This window comes from Hylaeus anthracinus, unplaced genomic scaffold, assembly GCF_026225885.1.
Source record: "Hylaeus anthracinus isolate JK02 unplaced genomic scaffold, UHH_iyHylAnth1.0_haploid 4, whole genome shotgun sequence".
Taxonomy (NCBI): domain Eukaryota; kingdom Metazoa; phylum Arthropoda; class Insecta; order Hymenoptera; family Colletidae; genus Hylaeus; species Hylaeus anthracinus.
Genome location: NW_026535289.1, coordinates 9,656,733 through 9,682,941, shown reverse-complemented (window position 1 = coordinate 9,682,941; position 26,209 = coordinate 9,656,733). Strand labels below are relative to the sequence as shown.

General features: G+C 39.4%; 3 protein-coding genes across 7 annotated transcripts; all 3 read right to left on the bottom strand.

Moving 5' to 3' along the window:
* Positions 1-229: 229 nt before the first annotated feature.
* On the bottom strand, positions 230-2,694 carry LOC128894793 (uncharacterized histidine-rich protein DDB_G0274557). The gene is made up of 4 exons (XM_054156794.1): positions 2,582-2,694; positions 1,277-1,335; positions 690-972; positions 230-384 (listed from the first exon to the last, which is right to left on the bottom strand). The coding sequence occupies exons 1-3, from the start codon at positions 2,600-2,602 to the stop codon at positions 726-728; spliced, it is 327 nt and encodes a 108-aa protein (XP_054012769.1). The 5' UTR covers positions 2,603-2,694; the 3' UTR covers positions 230-384; positions 690-725.
* Positions 2,695-9,429: 6,735 nt separating this feature from the next.
* LOC128894795 (signal peptidase complex subunit 1) lies at positions 9,430-11,118 on the bottom strand. Its single transcript, XM_054156797.1, has 3 exons — positions 10,976-11,118; positions 10,772-10,831; positions 9,430-10,695 (listed from the first exon to the last, which is right to left on the bottom strand). Exons 1-3 carry the CDS (start codon positions 11,018-11,020, stop codon positions 10,513-10,515), a joined length of 288 nt encoding a protein of 95 aa, XP_054012772.1. The 5' UTR covers positions 11,021-11,118; the 3' UTR covers positions 9,430-10,512.
* Positions 11,119-11,475: 357 nt separating this feature from the next.
* LOC128894763 (solute carrier family 26 member 10-like) lies at positions 11,476-25,033 on the bottom strand. 5 transcript variants are annotated; one of them, XM_054156743.1, is made up of 14 exons: positions 24,567-25,033; positions 21,491-21,604; positions 20,401-20,562; positions 19,475-19,585; positions 18,687-18,856; positions 18,444-18,611; positions 15,929-16,030; positions 15,552-15,685; positions 15,298-15,460; positions 14,407-14,583; positions 13,574-13,846; positions 13,211-13,372; positions 12,670-12,796; positions 11,476-12,386 (listed from the first exon to the last, which is right to left on the bottom strand). In XM_054156743.1, the coding sequence occupies exons 2-14, from the start codon at positions 21,585-21,587 to the stop codon at positions 12,214-12,216; spliced, it is 2,019 nt and encodes a 672-aa protein (XP_054012718.1). In that variant the 5' UTR covers positions 21,588-21,604; positions 24,567-25,033; the 3' UTR covers positions 11,476-12,213. The 5 variants fall into 5 exon arrangements, with proteins under 5 accessions (XP_054012718.1, XP_054012717.1, XP_054012719.1 ...); XM_054156742.1 differs by lacking the exon at positions 24,567-25,033 and adding an exon at positions 23,455-23,864; XM_054156744.1 differs by lacking the exon at positions 24,567-25,033 and adding an exon at positions 21,694-21,887.
* Between the last annotated feature and the right edge of the window lie 1,176 nt (positions 25,034-26,209).

The following is a 26,209-nucleotide window of genomic DNA, read 5'->3' as shown; positions in this document are numbered from 1 at the left end:
TTCTGATTCATAAAAATTGAATACGGAAGTGGAAGAGCTCACAGAAATTGAACTGAGGATACTTTGTTGTCAGGGCCATGGGGTGTTTCGAAGAAAATTCTCGCGATATTTCTCAAATATGTGTATTGTATAAAAAAATAATGAAACATAATACAGTATGTACAAGTATCTTCGAGCTAAGTACACGCGTGTGCATACCGAGTGATATCCTATTATACAAACTTAAATGACTAACGCAGGCGGTTCGAGTTATTTTGTACTATCCTTCTCTCTCTCTTTCTCTCTGCTCTTGGTACGGGAAAACTTTCCAGAACGATTTGGTCGGCGAAAATGCAAATAAATTTCCACGAAATGCTAGTAACTCGAATGCCCTCATTTTACAATCTGCAACAGAGGAACAGAAAACGCTGCGTGTACATTTTTTAGACATCTCGAGAAGATTTACAAATATAAGAGTTTACAAAATTAATCTTCCGAAGGTGGGTAATATTTTTCAAGCATAAACAAGAATATAGCTACGAGGACTATTAAATTCTATACAAAATGTTATCATAGAAAGCCCCATTATATTTCTCTGCTTGAAGATTGTTACACACCCTTATGAAATTATTTTTGTCAATTTTCTCCTGTGTGATGACACAGAACACAAACAACGCATACAAACCTCTTAATCTGTATTGTTTGATTACCTAAGAAATAACAAGCCGAAAATCGGAGCGCTCCCATTACCACCATCCCTTTTCCGCGTGAACAGGTACAGGCACGTGCACCTTCTCGACAACCGGGACAGGCACGTGAACTTTTTCGACGTGATGAACTGGCACTGGTACTGGAACCTTTTGCACATGATGGATAGGAATAGGGACGGGGACGTGCACCTTCTCGACGTGGTGCACAGGTATCTTCTTCACGTGATGATGATGAACCGTGTGCACGTGATAAGGTACGTGGATGCGTACGTGATGGTGAGAACTGAAATCAGACGATCGATTGTTGTTATATTTCAAATTCAAACAAATATTTTAGGATCAAACTGTGCAGTCTCAGAAACGAGAATTAATTTTTTTTAATGTTTAGACTCTTTCTCGATATCTGTAAATATTATAATTATATTTAATTCATTCTTAAACGTAAAAAGTTCGATGTTGCTTAAAAATATTTAATTGAGAAGTAGAGGGAAGAGAAGAAGAAATCTAATAAAAAATAATAAATATTCTTCTGACAACCATAAGCTGCGAGATATGCGTCGAATGTCGAAGGCACTTCGTCAACTCACCTGTGGTACCCTGGCACCGGTGTAGACATGGCGACGGCCAGTATTCCGAACACGATCAACTGCAACACGAATGTGAATTTGTGATTCGTCTGTAACGCGGCAAATGCACCGCGACACGACGTGTCAGGTGTGTCGTTTATATGCGCGACGGTATTTTTTTTTTCCTTTTTGCAATTTCACTGCTCGTGCTACGTGCCTCGCGCGATCACGCGTCGTTGGGGTGAAAGCATCTTGTTCTAATTTTTACCAAACCTGATTGAAATCAATTTACGAAGGCGACACCTTCGAGACTGCGATAGTTTTTCCGAAATGAAAACGTAGAAATGAATTTTAGGAGAGTAATTTATTTTACCTGAAACCAGATCCTGAATCTAAGATGCCTTTTCGAACGTACTATTGTGGAAAATTATATTGTAATATGCGTTTTTATATTTTATTATAGAAATGAGATTAGGGTTTATGGTCCTCTGTTTGGTGTTCAAATTGTTCATGTTTGTAACGTAATGTTCTTAAATTCTAAATTCTCAATTTTAACCTCATTTTTGTCAGAATGTTTTTTCTTTATTGTGCCAATACGAATTTCAGTGTAATGCTTGTAGCTTGACAGCATGAAATACATGAATACACAATAAAGTCTGAAGACAAAAATGTTTCCCATATGTTTATTAACTTTTCGGCCCCGTTTTTTGTCTTCTTCGGTAACAAAATATTCATAAATAATTCAATTATTGTTACTGTGTCACGTTACAAGAGAAAAGAAGTTATATTACAGGAATATCAAAAAATTTGAAGATTTAGAATTGATAAAATGTCAATCAAATTACATACAAGAATTACATGTGTTACCATACTTCGTAACCGTTAAGGTCATCCATGATGCCAAATATTAGTTTCCCACTTTTTGAACGAATTAAAAATGAATAAATACATTTTGTATATTCCATAAATTTTCAATCTTCGAAAAAGTAGACCACCTAACATTCTTATAATTCAACTCGTCTGTTTACCTGACACGATATTAACAATTATATCATTCACGTTCAAAGATAGTTCTATAACAGAAAAAAGAACCCACTATCAAAAATAATCAGCCTCCACATCCCATCAATCCATCATCTTCCCCAGTTCCCCTAGCTACTCCTCCCATCAAAATACAATTCCAAATCAAAACTATTCGCCCAGCACTTAGATCAATCCAATACATCTAAATACACGAACGACTGACGAGAACTTGAAACTTCATCGATTATCGATTCACAAAATCCGCACTTTGCACCAGAAAGGCCCCCGGAACGATGTACTCACGGCGAAGGTCTGGGAGCGCATCTTGGTCGGCTGTTTCTGTTCTTCCGTGGAAAGCTCTTCCTCCTCGCGGAACTAGGCCCGACGAACGATGATCCAAACGACCGAACAGCAGATGAACAAATCGAACGAGGAGGATGTCTTGCGACGATCACACGACGGAGGTTTTACGGATGTCGTTACGTTTCTGGCTTTGAACGGCCGGGAATGTGTGCTTATAAAGGACGAACCGCGGTGGCCAAAACCACCCGGTGAAAAGCCACGGGGTGGGAGAGCAAAGTCGCTCGACTTTACGGTTACGTAAAAGCTAGGAAGCGGGCCCGCCGCTGGTTACGTTTCGTTCTGCCCCCCTCTGGCCCCCTTAAGCTGCGTAACACACCGCGTACGGTGCGTACGGCACGTGCCCGGCTCCCCATCGCTGAGTAATCCGCTCGGAGCCGATATGAGAATCGGAAAGAATAGGTGAGAGGTAAATAATTGCTGCTGTTAATTCGTCGACGCGTCGCTAATGACGTTACGTCGTTGCTCGGGAAAACGCCGAGTTTCCTGGATTTTCCGCGGTCGGACATTGATTTTGAGTCGAGATTAGGTCGACTGCTGCGTGATAATTACTGGAAAGGTAAGAGTTAACTTGGAAATTTCTTAGTTTCGCATCTGTTTCTTGTTTTGATCTATTTTATTCTGTTATACAATTTTCTTAAGGTTCTTTTTTTTTATCTTTGATGAATATTTTATCATTGGGAATATTTATGTACGAGTTTGTACCTTAACGAAGGCTTGGTAAATTGCCTTATTTCTTAGTCAATTGTCTTGGTCGTCACACAATTATTTCGTTGTAAAGCAATGTCTCGAAGGTATCTCCAGCACTTGTGTTTCTTCGGCTAGAGCGATCTGTCGACTCCCCTAATGCTAGGACGTGATTATGCTAAAAAAATTATTCAATAAATACAGGCTTATAAAAGAGGTTACAAACACTGTGTTTAAACTGTGTACAATCTCCTACATTATACTATTGAATTTTGAATACTAGTATAATCAAGGAGATTGTACCGTTACCAATCAGACTCACTATCCAATTTCTCACCTCTGCACATCTATCCAACCATATATATGTAAATACAAATTAATGTATACATTACTTCACTTCATTATACGAAGTATATTAAGTATACTAAATTTCCAAGAAACAATCTAACACGATGAACCAGAGAAAAGATGCGACTTTTCGATCGAACGGCAGGAAGTGGGTATCGTTTCCTCATAGTTCCTTTCCAATAAAATAGTTTCTCATTTGCATCAGAAATCGGTGATCGCATAAAGTTTTCGCGGAAAACATCGTCATCTCTAACGATGCCGAGGTGAAAGCTTCTTTTAGTAAATGTATGATAACTTGGCACTATTCGTCTAACATCCAACCGTGACGAATAAAAGTAAAACCATAAGATGCACTCCCTTTGTAAAAACACCCAAAAGATTCGATACACACGGTATCGACACCACTTATAAATAGTTCAGGTTTATGCATCTAATTTCAACATCGTGATCTAATTTTGAAATTGCTACGTGCTGTCATCTCGCATGCTAGGTGACTTTCTCTTGGACCATGTTTCCGTTTTTATAGAGACTATCGCAAACGTGGAATTGAAAGCGGAATATCAATTAAAATGAGACTTCTTTCGCAGAGACGTCAGATTTTCGACATCTAGGTTCGCTTGAAATGTCTCTCTGCGTTTTTGGATGGAATGTAGTAAGCCCGCGAGCATTGCACAAACCGTTATCGATCAGTTTCGCGATATTGCGGTTAAATCGCGAAATTATGTCCACATTCGGCCCCCGGAAGATAAGTCATTCAGGCATCACGTAACACGCCGTGGACATTGGCGGAATATTTTTGCATTACGTGATCGATTTCACCCAAATGGCTCCGAAAAAATGTCGTATAATCGAACGCAACTGCGACATCGTGCGCATCTTCTCCAATTGTATCGCAACATCTGCAATTATATAATTATTGTCTCCTAGAGAGAGCCTGCTATGTAGACCGAAATGTAGAATTTCGAAATAAGCATCTATGATGCTTAAAAATTTAATCATTTATCACTTGAATATTTATGCATGAATTATATAATAAAATTAAAGGGATTAAACCTTGTATGTTAAAAAATTCAGTTAACTTTGTAATTTTATTTGTTTGATTATTTAGAGCAATGTTGTTTTGAGTATCTTTTAAATGTTTTACATTGCCAGAAAAGAAAAACTATAGTACCCTTACTATCTTAATTAAAAAAAAAAATGAACTAATATAAATTCTGTTTATGATTTCAGTCAACTTAACTGGAATAGTCTCCATTGAGTTTCCAATTGGATGCATTATGCGGTAGAGGACTATTCTCATTTACATACAGATAATTGATATCCATATCAACGTGTCACTGCGTTCTTTCACGAAAAAGAGAAATTCTGTTGCGTGTCACCCGTGACATGTTGAAACAGCCCAAAAAGGTCGATTCTTGTTTTCATCGACGCGACGGGAACGTTGACACTGTCTGCTGGTCGGTGACATAATCGCAGGGCGACCTCAACGAGCGAAGCGACCGCGGCGCGCCAGTTTATTGACTATTAATTGCATTCGAACTGCGAATCTAGCTCAGCGTTAATCGACTGGAACCTACCAAGTAGAACAAGACAATTTACCTCTCATCATTAACCTAGACATGATCAAACTTCGTTTACTATTCCTCTTAAACATCTTTTAAAAACACTTCAGGTATAACTTATATTACGCATACGACATCAACAGAATCCCTTAAATGATCCTTACTTTTAGGTTGTCAGCCCAATCCTAACATGGTTTTTTCACATTTAATAAAATATATTGAAATCTCCCTAACAAAGCTATAAATACGTAATCTATAAAACGTTGCATCTGTAGCTTTCGCCAAGGAAGTGAAGGGAGAACCCAGGAAATCCTCAACTCCAAGTCGAGACCTTTGGAATGTCTACTTTATGTCGCGTGCTCAGAGCAACAATCCTCTATGACTTTTCCTTCTTTCCTCGAACCTGTAGAGCAAAGACAAGTCCTAAATTCTTCTGGAAGGACATCATCATCGACCGTAACTGGGTTAATCGCTAACTTTGGATCCGAAACAGAGGACGCTTAATTGAGTAGAGATTGCATACTTCGTTTCGTTTCCTCCCAAAAATTGTGAAATTCCCCTCTTCCGGCCGACAATTCGGCGTATCGTTGTTTCCCAGGCCAATATCAACGGTAGTACAATGTCCGCGAACGACTCATTACAAAAGTGTACTAAAGTCGTTTTCCTCGGGACGCTTTTACCCCCATAATTACGAAACTTTGACGTATTAATTGAATATAAAATGTCTAGGCGGGTAATAAACGAGCGTGCCGCAACTTCCCGTTTCGACATGTTAATTTAATCGATACTAATTTGCATCCGTTCACCCGTCAATCTTCCAATTTTCTTCCAGTGAGGATGGTGTTAATACCACCTTGGAGGTGGGATGTAGGAATGGATGAGTAGGATGACGGTTGACTATAAAGTCTGATACGCCTCCTCAGCCAATATTCGTAGAATACTATCACTTGTAACTCCACTCTCCTTTGATTCGTTTATTCGAAGTGACTAAGTTCACAGCTGAATTACTCAAACTGTTGCCTTTGCTGAATGCACCCAATCACATCTGCATCGTATCTAAATCACAGTGAGCGTAGTCATAATTGAGGCTCCACTGAAGAGTACAACTCTGTTTCAACAAATGATGCTACCGGTACCATCTATACAAGAAAGAGTTCTAATATTTTTGCAACAAGTCCTGGTTACTAAATTTCTCGTCCTCTAATTCTTAACACTAGCAACTAAAAGAAATCTACTACAGCTTCAAATAAATTCCAAGAAGGCTGTCAATTTTCTTTGTATTCATTTCCCTGCGTTCCTGTACCGAACAATGTGAAAATGCTTCTAGCGCGCAAGGAAGAAAAGAAAAACCGTGCAATTTGTATAGTTGAAATTCCACGCACTCTTGATGGGATACTTAGCCTCGGTTCTATGACTTTCCAGTCGATCGCTCGTTTCTTTCAAGGAAGGAGTCAGTGTTAAGACCAAGGTAAGGATCGAGACCATGTTGTGCCGTGCCGATTACATCCATTTTTTTCTTTTTTTTCGTACATGCATCGCTGGCCCGGGCAGTGCTGCAGGAAGCGGTGCTGGCTGCATACTTAAAATATCCATCATACAGGGAGAAAGCGTTTCGTAACCCTCTCGTGTGTGGCGCGTATCTTGCGTGGCGGGTGCAACCAGTAACAAAATGAGCCGAGAAAGGTACGCGATTCACGGTGATATTGGAAACTCGGAGTCATCGTGATTACGCAAGGGCACTTCCAATTCGGCTCACCTTTCCAATGGTCCATCGTCAGGCCCGCTATTGCGCGGAACCATAATAACTTGGGACCCAGGACTCGGCCCTGAAATTTAAAAAATTTTTTTCATTAATAAGGAATTAATGAAGAGATTGATAAAATTTTATGTTATATATGGCATTGATCTTAAATTATTCTATTGGACTTTTCACTCTTTTACCAGTTTTGAATTTATTTAATATTTTACTGTAACTTTGTACATCTGTATTGGTTTCTTATGTTTTCAACGTATTGTAGTTTATAAGGATTTTTAAGGACGACTTGTACTTTAGATAACAATTCTATGAAAAGTAAATGTTTTTAAATTACAGAGCTTGGAGCTCAAATGTTCTCTCAGGTGCACCAGACTCTAATAAATTTATAAAATAGACTTTATATTTAGAGATAAAATAGTATAGTAACGATTCCTTGAAATAATCCATATTTTTTGAACAACGAAGATGTGAACATTTTGTAGGTAAAATTCTCAACAGATGTATGATTAATCTATAAAATAAAATGCATATTCCGAGACCCAATAGCACAAGAGAGAACACAATTATAAATATGGTGTCATAGGACCTTATGATGCTCACAAGCTTTGCAATAAAAGCTTGAATTATACTCTGTTCATTCTAAAATCTTCTCTATTTATTTCAACGTGATCAATCAAATAGTCAATCAATATCATCGATTCGTCATCATTATAAATAATATTCAGCCGAGGTAGTCACCCAAGGATTTCCTCAAGAGTTGCGCAAGGTCCGCGTAGACCCTTTTCGCGTCCACGACACGTCTTACGGTGTGACGAAAGGGGAGAAGACCGGAACCCGTACGTAAAAATGGACAAAGAGAGCAAAACGAGCGCCGACGGGTTGCGGCATTTTGTGTTTTCGATGTTGTGCCTGTAATCGTTCCACGTTTACGTAAGAATCGCGGGCAATCATCCCCACCAAGTTCCAAAACTCTTCTACCTCCTTCGTCCTCCGTGAAAGTCGCTCGGTAGGAGGCCGATTTTGAGGGAAATATGGTTCGGTTAACGTGCCCGACGAGAGAAAATGAGAAATGCGGCCGATGAAAGTCAATGGTTGGAACCGATCCAATGGGTGGTGCACCGCGTGCAGGAATAATCATAAACGACGGTTAATTGTTCAAGGCGAGCGCGATTTATCGAACGCGGAATCGACGAGGTGCTCGAGACGGCCGCGGGGATCAACCTTGTTACGAGTCTCCTTCCTCTTGGCGGTTATGCGATTATATAACCGCGGTTCCGAAGCGGAAGGGAAATTCTGAGCTCCATATTTTTTATACAAATTGGACAGCGAGATCGTCTACATCGATCTCCGTGCACGCAGCGTTTCGCAATAATCGTTGCTTTCCAGTGGTAAACAATGCTGTTACGCGATAAACCAGGCCTATATGCCACGATTAGGTTTATTTGTAAATAGAGCGATTTTAATAATTTACTGATACAGTACAATAATGCCCCTTGACAATCTTTTTACTCGGCCCTGTCTGGCATCATTCTGGATAAAGAATTAATTCCAAAACAAAAAATACCTTTATTTCATATTTTATATATTCAAATAATGTTGATTTACCGCCGCAGGTATACGTTAGGATGGACCCTAGTGCTTCGTCCGTGAACTAGTTATAAACACATCATTCTGATTGGCCGACACTTGGCGGTAGTGAAGCGGGCGAACTTCAGTAAGGTGATGTATCTCGAGCGACACGTTCACGTCATTCGGTTCGTGATGGAGAGTTGGCGGCAAATTTTCTTGAAATCAGTAGAAGTGCAAAGAATAAGATCGAACGGAGTCATTTTGTGAATATTTGAGTCCTCGATACGAAAATTCGTATCGTTAGTGAATCTGTAAGTGTTGGATCAACTTGGAGGAGAATTGGCGTTGATATGTGTGACAAGTTTGAAGGTAAGTCTCTTTCGTACAATACATACCCACCAAATCGGCGCGAAATCATATATAGTTTCATGTCTACACTTTCTTCGAGAAAGTTCTTTGGAGTGATTGTCCCTAATTTTTTCGCTAAAAATGTACTGACAAAGGGAGGCACATAATAATATACATATTTCCAATGGAATATAGCAAATGTATGAAATAACAATGAACCATTTTCCGTCGGTATGGCTTCAAAATGTAATTGCTAGCTTGATTGCTTCAAATGAATACCATTGCGTAATTTCTACGGTTTATCATCTTGTCGTTGTAGTGTATAAACACACGTTACGCGTAGTAGTGCTTTCTAATGTTTCCGAGTATGAATTTCTCCACTGAAATTCAGAAAAATCTAACATACAAAAGTATACCATACATATACTGTAGGAATTCAAACATAGGATATGCACAGAAAATTAGGAATGAAATAACAAATTATACGTTTTAAAGAGTATTTTATTTTATTTGCATTTCTAATTGGCAATTCTAATTCTAATATATTCCTAAAATTGTTTTTTTGTACGTAGTACATTATAGATCTAATTAAAACACTAAAGAATTATTGAATATATTTTATATGTCCATCAATATATCGACAAATTTTGTAAAGATTGCTGCCATTTTTATGTCGTACCACATAACGAATATATTATTGAAATAGGATTAAGTATAAAGTAAATAATATTTAAAATTATTTCTTGGTGCGAAATGATGTCAGAATTCTTTCACGTTCTTCCCTTTTGGAGAATCTCAATCACAGGAAGAGGTTTCAATCGAAATTAACATCGTGGTTCGTGACAGAGATCGTGTCGCTGATCGGTTAGACGGAAATTGTTAATGAGAGACATTTTATTTCATTGGTGTGGCATCACCGATTAGAAACCGCGTTTCTAGCGGTGCAACGACCATTCAACAATGTTGGCCCTTCATTCTCTAACAGCTGTATAAAAGCGAAACTGACACAAGTCGATTTCGCACATTTCCTTGCGCGGAATTTAAACGAGATTCGATGGAAATATCTCAAGAATGACATCGTATTACGAGGGTATTGAAATCAGACGAGAAAATGTTAGGAATTACGAAACGTTAGCTGTGTTTCTTCTCTCTTTACGTCGTATTGCCATCGTTTGTCCCATCGAGTCCCTCACCTTGAGCACTCTAGTATTAGATACTAAACATTGCGAGTGTAAAGAAAGGAATATAATTTTAATGTAATACAAATTCAGATCTATGAATACACAAAAGAAATACATTTATTCATTTTCAATTATTAATATTTATTTAATGTTCAAAATGCATCAAGCTGTGGATATAAATCTGAGATCCCACTCAGTTTATTCAGTCATTAGAATTTCTGAAATTGTACTCTTTTCATTTGTTTCTTTTCAAATTCTAACAGCTATAGTTGTCGAGAACAACTTTTTGCTTTTGCTTTTTAATCGCAACAGAGTTTCATTGCAGAATAACGAGAAGAAATTTTATCTTTCCTGTATACCAACAAATATTACATAACACACTGTAATAAAAGTTTCTTAAGTACAATAGCAAGCACATAAGAATTACTTCTTCTTCTTCTGCTTAACAGTAGTTTCTAACTGTGGTTTCTGCCACTCCACGGGCTTACGTCTATACATAGGCCACGGTGGCAGAGTAATTATAGCAGCCATCACGAATCCAGCTGTAAGCATGTATATTGTCTGCGAAAATTGTTGGAGAACGTAGCCCAATATTAATCCAACTACCTACAAACACATACCAAACGTTTATAAACAATATTCAAAGATCACACACGACATACGTATTTCAAATATATTTTACTCCGAAAAGCGTTATGATGATCCTTGACACCCTCTCTGCTCGACCCTGGCCCTCGTAGTCCTGAACAGAAAAATATTTTCATTGTAAAATTCATCCTTATTGAATGCAACACCTGTTGTACTGGGTAACATAACCTAACTGAAGGATGTTAAATGTCTATTTACATACAGTTGACACCGTGCTATGATCAATTGATAAACTTACCATATGCATCGGAATGGAGGTGATATATTGCAGCCACGAGTTCATTGTAAACAAATAATGCAAACTTGCCGGCAGAAACTGACATGCAAATTTCAAGTTTCGACACACTACGTACACCAAGAGGATCCAAGCTCACGTATTAAAAGTTGATACAAAGATTGTAGCGCCGCATGGGAAAAATTTACCTAACTAAAGTGTGCAACGCATGCGCGTGTATGCATACATATACAGTAGCGGGTTTGTTTAAATTGCTTTAAGTTATTTAAAAGAAAGTAAATCAGAGAAAGTGCAGACGTAGTTTGAAGGATTTCCGTAATTTCAAAAATAATATTGGCGCCGTCTATGTTTCTATTCCAATCACTTATGTACACAAACTATCAGCTAAATAATGCTAAAATAAAATTCTAATAAAAATTTCGCGACGTTCAATCATTGTTCAGACGATCCTTCGTCGCGAATAATAGCGAGCTAATGGCTGCGAACTTGTAATAAACACTAAATTATAATATAAATAATATAGTTTATTTTGTCATCTTTCACAATGTGCAAATTTTCATCACAATCGACTTACTTCAACAAGTAACACGTAATCATTTATAATACATAAATTAAATAAATGCATAGTATAAATAATACATGCGATCGTCTTATGTTCAGAACATGTAACGATGGACCATAGACGTATGAATATATTTATATGACTATATTCATATTTTCATATGTCTATGCGATGGACAGTAATATTGGTGAGTTTTGTTGCAATCGTGCATCTCGAAATGGTCTTTTTATATTTTAAGTACAAAAGAGGTTTCGTCGTCAGTTAGAAGTCGCACTATTGGCGCAAGCGGCGTGCAACTATGTTAGCAATTCGCGTTTCACGCCGATGGTTAATGACCTGGCTGACACGCGCTGCTACACTCACTGAATTCAAAACGAGATCGCGATAAAGTGTCTATATACATAGGTATGCCAGCGACATTGAGCAAGAAAATTGGTTGAGTTTACGAAAACACGGAACCTCTTGTTTTTTTCTTTAAGTGACTTCCTGTTCAGGGTTATTAAAAACCTTAAAAATTGACGCCACAGCAATTTTCTTAATAGATGTTCCTAGTATATATCCATTCGTACCCAATTGAATAAATATTAAAAAATGCTTCCTCTGAACAGGAAGTTTGGTGAGGTATTACTGTATTCTTTTTAGCAGCTTCCTTTTGGAAGCCACGAATTGGCATATCCTGTCATAGTCTCGCGATGGAAGTGTCCACGTGTATCGTTGAGCTCCACGGCATCGAGGATGGTTCGAGGTTGCATTTTGCAAAATGCACCGCGTCTGAAACGGTGGGAAACATGGCGAACAGGTCTCCCTTGCATTCTGGCAGCCCGCACTTCCTCGTCATCTCGTACACGGGCCCTAGAATATGTTAAATTGGGCGTCGAGTGTTAGAATAAATTGTGTGCATTGAGGTTTATTTTATCTTGGGATGTAGTGTCGTCCCATATTAGGTACTATGTTGCTATCGAAGTTATTGACACAGAGAGTTAATTTGCTTTGCAACGTATAGTTGCATTAAGTAACAGAGCTTAGAAAGTCCTGCAACAACGTTGCCAGCGTCTTAATCACGTGCACCTGTCGCAGACACTTCCGTTTCCCTATCGATCCTCGTTCCAGGACGCGATCGATCGATTATACTCACCTGAGCAACCTGCGATGTACACGGAGACATCAGCCTCGACGTACTCGTTGATCAAATTTCTTAGGGTCGTCGCGCCCGCCAGGTCTATGTGACTCACCGCGGTGAAATCCAGTATCAAGACTTGCAACTGCAACACGACCACAAGGAAATTAACATTCTCGCTACTCGATTACGCAAGTCTCGTGTCTCGTGATTTGCTGACGTTTGAAGTCGATGAAGTGTATCGGTGGTGGTCGGGCGAGTCTCGTGATCGACGGTTGTCCAAACGATAATGAATGATACTTTACTACGCGATGTCCCTAATTGGAATCTTAATAAAACATCTGTGGAGTTCAACGAGGAAATTTTCTAACATTTTCACATGAAGTTACATGAAGTTTTTTTTTTAACTACATCTGACATTTAATCATTTATTCGAATACTAATTAGTTCCACTTTCTTTGTAATTGATTCAAAGAAATACTAGTCCTTAACGACCAAGTCCCTTGATCAAGATAGCAAATGAAAACCTTCAAGTATCCAACGATTGCTCTCTGCTCACCTTTTTAACTTCCCTCAATTCATCATGCTTGAAGCCTCCATCCGATTCCTTCCTGGGTATAAGTCCTGCAACCTTGTACACCTGATCGCGGAAGTACTGTCGACAGGCGAAGTTCAGGCTTCCCGAGTAGTGGAATACTTTTATGCCAGGCAGCTGTACAGTCTGAAAGAACACTTCCTCTATCAAGGAATTCCATGAAACCGCTCCAGCCTGAATTGTCGCAACGATGGTGCGTTATAAAAGTGAAACAGTACTGAATTTTTCTCGAACAATTTCGAATAAATTACGCCTGACGTTCGTCGAAGGAGGTGAAAGTAGAAAATAGGTGAAACGAGATAAGAGAGTACTGATGTTATTCCGTACGTTTTTATATCTCTTGGAATCCAGATAAAGCTCGGTACCAGGCACCAGAGCGAGCACACAGGTGTAAGGCTGCACAGCGAAGAGGATCAGCTTGCCTACGCAGAGGACGATCCCCAGAACAAGGCCGTACTCGACGTCCAGGAGAACCACGGTGATGAACGTCGTCGCCCAGATGATCCCGTCGGTTTTGTCCAGTTGCCAAAACCTCTTGAACTCCGTCACTTTCATTAGCATGCCTTTCAGGGCCACCACGATTATGCTGGCCAGAACGCACTGCTCGAAAAGAAGCGGATTCTTATAAACATGTGTACAGATTCACTTGAAGCATACATGTAATATTTCGGTATATGTTTTGGCTGTAAGGTCCTTACATCTGCAATAGGAAGTTTGGTTCCATTTGTGTAGAAACTTGTTATGTGTATGTTTGAAGTGGCTGTGTGTGGAGATGTGAGTCTATTAATATTCGTGGGTCTATACTCTGAAGAGAATTCGTTTGCGTAACAGGCATGCATCGAGTCTTCGTTAACTTTTAATGTATCTGCGTTCGTAAGTTGAACTTTATCATTTAAAGATAGTGTAATGGGTGTCTTATAAATCTCTTATTATAAGCTTATAGGAATTATAAAGCTACTTTGTTACTAGCGACTCCAGTGGCCAGAGACTATCGCACGACACTGTATCAAGTCTTTGCAAATCGTGCAAATTTACATAACAGTCTGCATCGAGATCGAAAGTTGTTTTTCGCCTGAGGCAAAGATCACTGGTTGGAGTCAAAGGGCAGAGATCACCTGCTATCCGAGGACTCTGACTTCGTCGAACGGTTGGTCACTCACCCGTGGCAGAGGCTCGAAGAACGGACCAATCCACAGCAGCACGCTGATTAAAATTCCGCATGATATCAAGCTCGCCAGCTGTGTGTGTCCACCGACAGTCTGCTGGATCAGGGATCTCGACAGCGAGGCTGTGAAGGGCATGCAAGAGAAGAAAGAACCGACCAGGTTGCCCATACCCTGAAAATTGATCGATCAGGATGTCCTTTGATTAAATCATTCAGTTTTATCTCGATATTATTGGGGATTTGGTATTTATCGTTAGTCGTATGTAGATGTAACTCAAACATTTATTTATGTATAATTCAACTGTAATGAAGGTATCATACTAATTTTATATGAACACTCTAAGTAATAAATTAAAATTCAAGCTATGTAATTGGGCATTTAAGGATATGTTTAAATAATAATATTCAAGATTTATTCATACTTATCCCATGAATAATTGTGGTACCAAGAAGAAAAGTACAGAAAAATTAATTTCTCAAAGGGGAACCCCTTATCAGACAAAAGAAAGTAATACTCCAAGTCAGAGAAGACAGTGTACTATAAAGAGAAGATATCATGTAATAAATTATTCAAAGGCCCTCGACTTAGTATAATACTAATGAGTACGTCACTGGTCCTACTACTCTTCCTCACACAGCGATAAGATCTCACGTCTTGGTACATTATCGCGGCCAAGGAATTAGCCTTGTCGAATGAAGGAGCTGACTTTAACGAACTGGGTCACCTGTGACTCGAATCATAGAGTTTTAATAGAAAGATCACGTGACGGAAGTGCCTTGAAAGCGGAACTAGGTTGAGGACTAAAGTTCTAATTTACTTGGAGTTTCCTGTTCGAGGCAAACTGAATGATTAGGATGGTGTTATATGATTGAACATTGAATTCACCTGTGCCATTAATTCCTGATTCGAGTCCACTTCGTAGCCGAGCTTCTGCGCGAAGATGAACGCCATGGACATGGAGATGGTGTAGGACACCATGGTGATGACGAAACTGTCCATTAGGATGCTTGGTATCAATTCTAGTGGAGGCATAGATGGGTTTGGTAAACTAGAAACGAAACGAAAAGGAACTGTTCGGTTTCATTTATTTAATAATGGAGTTGTGATCGTTAGTTACGTTCTCGAAGAAATACTGTTACCCGACTGGTATGTGACCAACGGTCACGACGCTGTAGGAGGTTGCAAGATTCCCATAGACGGATATAAGCGTGCCGACTATGACTGCCATCATCTCTATGGGGACGGGGAAAGGACTCAGTTTCGCCACCTTTGGCTGAAAATAATAATCGATTTATCATTGGTTTTTCTGTTAAAAAGTTGTTCAGAAACTCAGAAGTTGTGTGTGGTTTGTTCATTTAGATCAAGCCAGGTCAAGTTAAGTGAGATCAGGTCAAGTCAATTTTAATTATATGTGTAAATAAGTTTAGACGTTTGGTTGAGCGAAAGAAAGTGACTGATTAGAGTAGTAAATCTTGGACTACTTTTGAAATGTTATAAACAGAGAAGTGGTATTAACCTTCAGAAAATTATTGATGACGAGAATGACGATGGTGACGCTTGAGAGCAGAATGGCCACTCCGTTGACGTTCTGGATATTGTTGAAAACGTCCGCATACGTCTGTAACAAACGCAAACAAATGTGTACCCACATAAATACATGTTACTACACGTCCATACAATTCAGTTTGTGAATTTACATATATACAAATATTCACAATAATACATGAAGAATTCACTTGAAAAAGTACATCTCCAACGATCCTTGGTAAGAACCTTCGTGCTTCTCTCACGTGATTATGATACAATAGTTTTTTTTTTTTGGTAGCACCGTTTCGTAACTCCTGTTTTCAAACGATTGTTAATAGAGAATGTTCGTCGAAGAATTTCCTCGGATTTTTTCCACACTCGCTGCATTTTCTTCGGGAATTTATTACGCTCGACTGTCACCGAAGAGAAATGGGCATCGAACGTTTCCTCAGCATGTTATGCGTTGGAAGTTACAAATGGAATAAATGCGGCTGTTGCGCGACGCTAACCATTACTATCTTATTTGGCTCAAAGAGGAAGTGGAATTAGCTCCGAGACTATTAGCGACTTTTACTTTTTGATTTAACGATTTTCTTACTACAACCGTGGAAGAACAGCGGAAACGCGACTAGGTCGCGATACCTTAACTTGTAGATGATCTCTAGGGTAGCATTTTAATTTTTAGGGTAATTGTTATAGGCTTCTTTGCCAAAATTGTATAACGTCACTCGAATGTCTTGTCTGCTACTGGTTCGTATTTAAATTAATGTTAAATTAGTGTTGTAGCTAACGTTTATTTGTATGTTCTAAGACACTTTTTATTCAGCAGAATTATTCGATCATAGCGTGAGGAAATTTTTCTCCTTCGACCAGAAGGACGTAAAAGTTCATTGATATTCCGTTTTCTCGTTTGAACGCCATGCGTGAACGGGCCCATAACGGGCAATTTGAGATTGGGGTCTGCGGACATGGTTCGTTAGTCGTCCAGAGAAAAATAAATTCGCATGAAAGCGATTTTCAAGGACCGTAATCCCCTATTGCGAAATAACAATCGGCAAAATTTCTATTGTCGCGGTGACACTTACCAACAATACTCGTGGATTATTTTAAATTGACAAATGTTTCGAACAATTTCAATTCACTTACACATTTTGTACGAATTTCGATGTGAGTATTAATTTGCAAATTTTGTGTGGAGCTCCAAAAGATTTGCACATTTTTCTAAAATTGATCTTTACAATCATACTTTACAATGGTGTCATATATAAAATTCATGAACTTTATATTCGTTAGTAGATTTTCTTTTTAAATATTTCTCATGAATTTGTCATAAAACAATATATAAAAGAGCAATTCATTGATTCTTTATATCTATAGAAGAACAAGTAAATAAAATATATCTACAAATAAGCATTTTGTAAATTCGTGACAATTCAAAAGACTTATAAAAATATGAAAAGTATCTCCAACGTGTCTTTTCGAAGCTATTCAATTTTTTCGCCATCGTTTTCCTCTAATTGGTATTCTAATGAACATAACAACATACCAATCACGGTACACATTATCAATTATGTACGCTCTTTGTTTGGTCGTTGTTACAACAAGAAATAGACGATGTTTGACTAGCTTGTCGGCGAGCGAGTAAACGTTGTTATCGCGTGGAAAAATTCGCGCCGTACTTCCTTTAACATAATACTTTGGAACGAACTCGTGAACGCTGACGATTATGCGCTTTCAGCGGTGAAAGGATCGATTTTCAATCTTATTCACGTAACAGGTGAAAAGTGTCATCGGTAATCGAATTACGTCTGCGTTGAGATGAGATCTCTCTTTATTATAGAATCATCGATAATGTTCCTAATACTAGCTCGAGTAAGAAACTCATGCTTATGCTTAAAGAAAAGCGTAAGTGAAATATTTGATCAGCAGGTGTGCACAGGTGGGAATCAGTAGATACGTCAATTAACCGACGTCTTGTTATCAATTACTTCTTGTTGCAATATGAATTATAGAGGCGAAAATTTCATGCAATGAAGAGGAAAATTACTGGAGAGAAAAATACTAAATAGCATAAGAAATAAATTTAAATTGTGAGATTAAAATAATCTTCAATACTTACAAAAATTATTTAATTGTCCTACTGTATGTGCCATACTTTGTTTAGACGAAATTGAGGTTATTAAATCTCTAAGAAAATTTGACTAGGGGGTGAGAGAGAAAGTGAAATTGACAAAGCAAAATGGCGTCATTTCAATACACTCAACATCTAGTTACAAGAAGATGGCTCATGATCATTTTATCTCATTATATAGCCCCAAACAATAGTTTCTCCAGACCTAACAAGGTCAAACTATCCCCTGATTTCAATCTTAAAAGACTGTCTCAATTGTGAATAACGCCACAAGTAATTTTCTTAGATCACACGAAACCCCTGCTGAATCTTCGCCAACATTCCAAAGAATATTGTTTTAACGAACCGATCGGTACTTTGTTCCAGCACTCACCAGGATCAACTTGAAGGGTCCCTTTCGTCTGGCGAGATTCGTCAGCCCTAGCAGATCCTTCACCTGGGACGTGAATACATGGATAGCCGCGGCGGTGGTGAATCCGCTGACGAGACTGTCGGCGAGCAGCGATGTGATGATGCCCAACCGCAGCATGTACATCCCCAGCTTTGAAGAACATTGGCCAAGGTAAATCGTCATGTTCTGGAAGACCAGGACGAAAAGACAAAGGGATATAACTACCTGAATTAAGGCGACAGTGAACGTGACCGCGGTCGCGACCTCTACGGAGGTATAATGATTGCTGTGGGGCAACGCCTCGCTTCCCATGGTCTCGTTTCTGAGGGTGGGTCCATGGTCGCTGTACGTCGAGACCACTTTTCCAGTCATCATGCAAATCAGCGCGAACGTACCTTGAATTCAGTTCCATGAGTTATTTTTTCGTTGAAACGATAGTATTTCGTATTTTTATCCAATACAGCCAGATATTGACTTCCTTTGGAAAAAATGAACAAAATTGTTCCACGACGTCTACAAAATTTACATGCAGCACGTTTAGTACGATATTTCCATCTGAGAATATTCTGTAGCTATTTAGCTATGCATATAAATAATTTTCGAAACAAATAACACCGAACATCGAAGATCAATCGGCATTTGCGCGTCTAATCGCGAATAATGCTCCGAATTGTTTAGATATCCGAATAGGCTTCCGTGGCAATGAATTCGCGTGCAAACATACGCGCAAAGAGACTTCCGCTATCTGGTTTGATTACGAGTTCAAATATTTGATAGGAAGTTCCTCTCGGGGAGAGGATTCGGTGAACAGGAAGAGCAATAAAAGCCTTGCGTTCGTTGCAACGCGTTTTCGAGGCGTTGGATAACAATTACGTTGATGTATCGGTTAGCAACATTAGAAAGTATAGTATAAAAGGAAAGTAGAAGGAATGCTTCCCGTGCGAAGGAATATGGTTGAATCGATGATTATCCCGTCTTGCGTAAGTATCGTTGTATCATGCTTGATGACTTACCCATCGAATTATGCCTGGACGTGCCAAGGAAGAAGTACACGAGAACGGGGAAGAAGGCCATGTAGATGCCAACTATTGGCGGCACGTTACCCAGGATCGCGTATGCCATTCCTGTTGAACAAACGCGTGGATTTGTTGTGCAAATTTCCGTCCCAGACGCGAACTATGTTGAATACAAATTTGGAAATTTAATAGCTCAAACGAAGAAGATTAGTTGGGCGACAAACAGTAAAACTATTGAGGTAACCTAGTGAGGATATATATTACATATATAATTATATTTGTGTAATTAGAGGGAGGATATGCAAACTAATTTATCAATAAAATTCTGTATCACTTATAATCCCTCGCAAACAGTACGGTAAAAACGTTGTTAATAATCGAGTGACTTTAGGAAGAAGTTTAAAATTCGACCAGTTTGGTTGTTTTAGTATTAGCACATTTGCATCAAATTTCCAAACCTTATACTTGACATACTTTGCTTCTGAGATGCAGATGGCCCATTTGGCCTACAGCATCCACACTAAATTTATTTTTACTCCTCGTAATTCATTCAACTCTGCTTAATTTTACATATAATAATAATTTATGCATCAATGTGATCCATATCAATTGTAATACTTTTCGTGTTTATGAGTTCCAAAGTTGCCTCCAAACCAAACAGTCAAAACAAAACATAGAAATAAACAATAGCTTATTCGACGCCTTAAATCACCATTCTTCAATATGCATATACGCAAATGCTTGTCTACGAATAGAAATAAAATTTGTTAAGACAAAGTGGCATGCTACGCAATATATCACAGGGCATAATTTCGAACAGGAGTTATCGCGGTTCATTAACAATAAGTATCGTTAGGCGGTTTTATCGCCAACCGTGCTTCTCATACTGCTCGCTAGAAACACAAGCTGTTTGGCAAACGTACCTTGGGGAATATGCATCACTGCGACGGTAATTCCAGCGATGATGTCGCCTAGAATGTCGTTCTTCCAATCGTACTTCGGCAACCAGCCGATAAGGGGTATCGAGTTCTTTAAAACCGTCAGCGGTTTTGTTCGCCCGCATCTCGATGATATATTCTGCAAAACTATGCCAATAGACTGCTTTAAACTGTGCCCTATGTGCGTGTATCTTATTAATAGTCTGCACTATTTATACAGTTTCTTTGGCACATGGTATGCTCGTTGAATTCGTGTTAAAGGCAGAGCAAGGATCCTCTTGTTTAACATTGTTATAAATTAGAGAGTGTAAATATGTTCAGGATAAATATTCAGGGGGGGAGGTGATTTTGAAAACTGATTTCCTTAAGTTGAATAAGTTGTAGAACTTCCTTTTTCTTTAAGTATTCTTCTTTAAGTATTGTGTTTTGAACACGAAGAAGTAGGACTGTAATTAAGGTAAAGGATTCAGGACTCGTGGGACAGGAAACAGTCGAGCTAGATGAAGAAACCGAGTTTGATGAACTAAGAGGTCTTGAAATAGACAACCCCGAATTTGATATACCAGAAATAAATAACAGTGGACTTGTGGCGCTTGGCAGACTTGATTCTAGACTTGTGGACCCCGATACACATAGCATCAGGGCGGTGGAACCCTAAAGGAACCATTCTGGACCTGCGGAATTCCAGGGACTCTGGGATCCATGAAATTGAGTCTGAAAACAGAGAGTCCAGGACCCGTGTGGCTCAACACAATTCTCAAAACTTGGTTTGTTTTCCAGAACCTCTGGAGTTACCACGACTCCCAACATCTCTGAGAATATCAGACATCCTCTTCAAGGACTCCGTCAATTACCAAAAAGGACCTCACCAAAGCGTTACAGTGGCAACTTACAATCACCACTCCACCAAATAACACTGCCTCGTATGCAACACACCCAACGCTGTTTTAATCGCCAGCTAAGCGTCTAAAGTAGATAAACAGCGTACCACCGCGACCTCAACACGCGTAAACAACCATCTGCTCAGAAATATATGTGTGCTACCAGTCTACGTTTGATCCGAAGAGATACTCACGCGACTCCTTGGGCTTCACGTATTTGCACAGGTGATTGAGTTCGTCCTGCTGATAGACCGGTCGTCTCACAGACAATTCCGCCGTGATCGCCGACATCTCGTCGCTTAGATAGTCTGCGAACAATTGGTGCCACGTGAGTCGCGGTGTCCTAAGCGTAACGCTCAACACGCCCCCGCACGTGCAACGACATTCGCCCTGGCACCTCGATCGTCGCCAAATTTCGCGATCCGGGTCGTTTAGAACCGATCATCGAAGGTGAACTGTACTCGAGTCGAGCTGGTCACGAACAACGAGTGCGTATGTGCTCAACGACCCGCAGACAAATACGCGCTCGGAAGTTGACGGATAACACGTTTTATCGCGCGCGGAAACGATGCTTGCGCAAAACTGCTCGAACGTACACATGACAGCGACAGTGGCAAACAGAGAAATACGATCTGCCACGTGCTTGAGTGCGTAGTGGGGAGACTTTCCACATTTTAACCCCTTGCATTCGTATGTCGAGTGAGGGTCGACAAAAATGTACCGACATTAGAAAATTTGGAGTGCAAAGGGTTTAGAGTCTTCGACGCGATTTGTTTAAACCGCCAATTGAATCGGTTTGGTGGAGGAGAGTCGTAATTTGACTTGTTTTGGTTTTAGTTTGTACTTTAAATGGATGGAAAGACGTATGTTTAGGGTATGTAGGTTTTATTTATATTGCGCTGTAGGTCAGTTCAGTGTTTGAGAGTGAAGACTGCGAGTCAAACTAGCAATTTAGGACTCTTAATTAGATTAAGAACTTAATTACAAATCTTCCCCATTGTAACCAATTTTTCATATATTTTCTCTTTAAGTCATCTACCAAAACAACTAACTCGAATTATTCTTTATTTTTTTTGGAAGGTCTCCACAGGAGAATCCTAGGTAGATTGAAATTAGGCTAGCTTATCATGTCGTGGTGTTGTCAGTAACAGATCATTTCTTCTCATATAATTTTTAATAAACAACTCGGTTAAATTCAAGTGTTACGAATCAGTGCTTCTCGTTGATAATACTTTAAATCGATATTTAGGCAGCTTTGATAACACATGCGAATATCATTTGTGATTTCACGTAGATAAGCCGCGCCTCGGGGACTTTACATCAACGCTAGACCCCAGCTGATTGTCCTCAATCCTTTTACGATGCATATTTATGCACGCATCGTGTGCTTCTCATAGTGCTGATTAAATATTGTATTATTGGCGAAGATTCGTTTGTGAATATTTCATTATTCAAATTTTGACGTTGAACTATTCAATTGTTCGAACTTTGGCGCTGAACTGTTACACAATGGAAGGGGACGTATAAAAAAATCTGTGAGATAACGTTTATAATACTGTGGAGAAATTTGGCCATTTATTATGCATCAAAAAAGAAAATCTGTGGGATAAATGAATCTAACGAAAAGTATGATTTTTATACCAGCTTTCAAGTTTTACTTTATATATAAATTATATATTGTAGAATACTTTTGTGTCTCTTGGGCTTGGTCGGTATAAAGGAAAATGGTTTTAACGGTTCCTCGTGGCATGTTTATCGGGTCGACTCACAGAACGTTACTGACTGTATTCGGAAACCGATTCGGCATACAATAGACATACGAGTGTACGAGTTACAATATAAAAAAAAAAGTTGAGATAAATTTTGATTTTTACGAATCACATGCTGCACCAATACATTTAACAAATCTATCTCATTTCTAATTTCAATATTTCAATATTTCTAAATATTTCACTCGGTCATCCTGGCCACCAACAAGCACTGTCATTCTGATTATTTCCTTTGATAATTCTTCGTAATAGTGCACAGCAACTTTCCTCCAAAATTAACAGATCAACTACACCAAAAAAAAAAAAAAAATTCCAAAATAGAACCCCTTTCTTTCAAGCGTATGACCAAGCGTGTATGCAATCCATGGAGGAAAAGTCTGAGAGAAAACCTGTCATCGTGGCGACGGGATGCAGCTCCGTGGCGATGAAGAGAGACCCGCTTAAACGGAAACAAGTACGAAAGCCGGATCGAAGTCACGAGGAGTGATAACGCGCGCGGCGTCTATCGCTTACTAACGGATCGAAGGTAACGAGAGTGAACGTTCCCGTTGAGCGTATTGCATTTTCCGTTGGCATTCAGTCACGTGTCAGCAATCGAGATGCTAAGCAGACAAACGCATTGTGCGTCGAGGAGGGATATAATCATCACGCGGTGTTTATGGTATCACATTAGCAGTCGATTAGGGAGATTCTCCCTCTTAGCCTCGTACTCAGCACTTGCTCGGACACATACGCGATAATCGTGTTTATACTGACTGTGCATGACATGAAATCAAACGTGTTAACGTTGATAGGTAGCAGATAAGAGTTCGTTTTTTAAAGATATGTATGTTAGGGTGCAATAGAAATGATTAAAAATGATTTCTTGTCTGTTTTATTGACCCCAGAGGACTCAATAGGGGGCAAAGATTGTATTCTTGGTTGGTGGATAATTATCCTAATTTTAGTTTGTTCAATTAATATCTATGAGCTGTCTAAATTTATGTATAAGATTTTAAGTGTTGAAACTTGTCAGACTACTTGACATTGATTTTGCTGTTCAGTGCTAAAGTCCCACAGATATTTATCGTCTACGCACCATGTGCATCGTGTCCCTAATCTCATCAGAGGAAGTCATGATGAACTCATCGTATGCTCCTTGTCCTATAATTTTCTATTATGATTAGGGCTTGGGGAAATATTTGTTCTTAACGTGGCGGTATGACTATCAAAGAAATTCATCGAAATGATGCCACAGCCTCTATGGTCAATGTTGGCGAAAGTCTCCAATTTGGATCGCGCGCCATACGCAACAATAATTCGCAGGTACGTCGATACCGATAGCGGCAGCATCTTTTGGCACGGTTACGCGTTGATTTCATTTGCGTAATTTTTCTCACGAAAACCTACCCGTTCCACTAAAAATTCCCCAACTTTGCCACACCGAAAGCTACACCCCTGTGCACTCCATTTGGAGCTTATCACCTCAACTACAGGCCAATAAAAAATTTTCTGAGCTTACCAAGAATTTAGCGACTCAAGGCTCCGTTTTAATCCAAGATCTCCTCGGTTATCAGATATCGCATCAGATTCGACAGATCTCCGTCAGTTGGTCGCAGCGATTCGACGAGAGTCCATCGCGCGAACTTCTAACACGAACGAAGACTTTCGCGCCACGAACAGGACGAATAGGCGTATGGTAACAGACTTGGAGACAAAGTCACACTGAAATCGCGACACGTTAAGGGAAGGCGAGCCACTATCGAACGAGATTTCACTTTTGATCACGGTAGGTCGAGCAAGCGGATCACTGCGAAGGTGGTCCTGTTGCTTGTGCCGCCGTTTCTCGTTTCGTTGGATCGTCGAGGACACATTCTCTGTCAGTGGTATTAATCTAGCGTGTAGAGTTCTCGGAATTTCCTAAAAGCGACTAAAGTTGACAGCGGTATCGCGGCACCGGAGCCTGGAGATTTATGGACGTCGTTCCTCTTATCTGTTTCATTTCGTTCTAGCGGCGGACGTCATCGCGATCGGCGGAAGACGCCGATCTTCGAGCGTCGAGTCGAAAATGATCCACTGGTTAGCTTCTGGGAGACCACTTGACTTGATTAACCTCTTTCATAGAAACTGGTGACGCGTTGTATGTAGAAGTCGGAAAAGACGTCTGTCAGGGTAAGAAAAATGTTATTTTAAATGAAGAACAAAGGCTCCAGATTTGTTCGTGAAAGTTCGAATGTTCATTTCTTAAGAAGAATAAAATTTAGGGTACTTTAGGCCTCAATTAGTGCCTTTTTCATCGGCACAATGTAATGCATCGCTAGCTGAGGGATTCATTTGTTTTTCTTGTTAATAATGAATCTGGAATTTGCATTCCTTATTCCAGAATAAAAATGATTTGAATAAAAGTAAAGTACAGGTAGAGACTGTTTTTAAAACTTGACCTCAGGTCGTTCACGTGGTCGTCAAACTCCAACTTGATTATTCTGAAGAGGACCCAGAAAAAGTGAATCAAAACGTTGAGGAATAAAACGGTAAATTAGACCTGAAATATAAATATATACAGAATACTCTAGAAAGAGTGTTTTGCCTACTTCCTAACAAAATGATCAGTTACACATCCAGAGCAAACACTAATCCATTATCAAGTATTCTTCTTTAAAAACTTCCAAGTATTGAGCTCAGACCTGTCCATCGAAAAGAGAATTCTAACTAAGCAAGTTCAATTCTAACTAAACCAGTTCCGTCTATGGTGGGGAGATTGCAGTAATTCAACAGAGCAACATCGGCTTATAGTGAATGAGAGAGAGAAAGCCACCGACAGCTGGTCTAGCTATTCTAATTGGTCTATTTGGCAACAGGTTGATTAAGAACACCGCGATCGCGGTTTCCTATTTTCAGAGTAAACAGCCCGTGTCTCGCCAAGAGTTACGCACCGACGATATCGTATAAATCTACCCGTAGTTTACAAATATTTACGCCCGTAAGCCTGGGGATTTACCCTCGTTGAGAAATGTAGGGGGCTACTGCGTTAAATAGTCGATCGCTTACTTCTCGCGATTCGTTTGCGTTTGTTTTTTCATCGAGATAGCGTTCGCGGAATTCGCCACGATAAATCAGGCCTATCGGGATTTATAGGACACGTGGAGCTCGGATATTAGGTCAGGA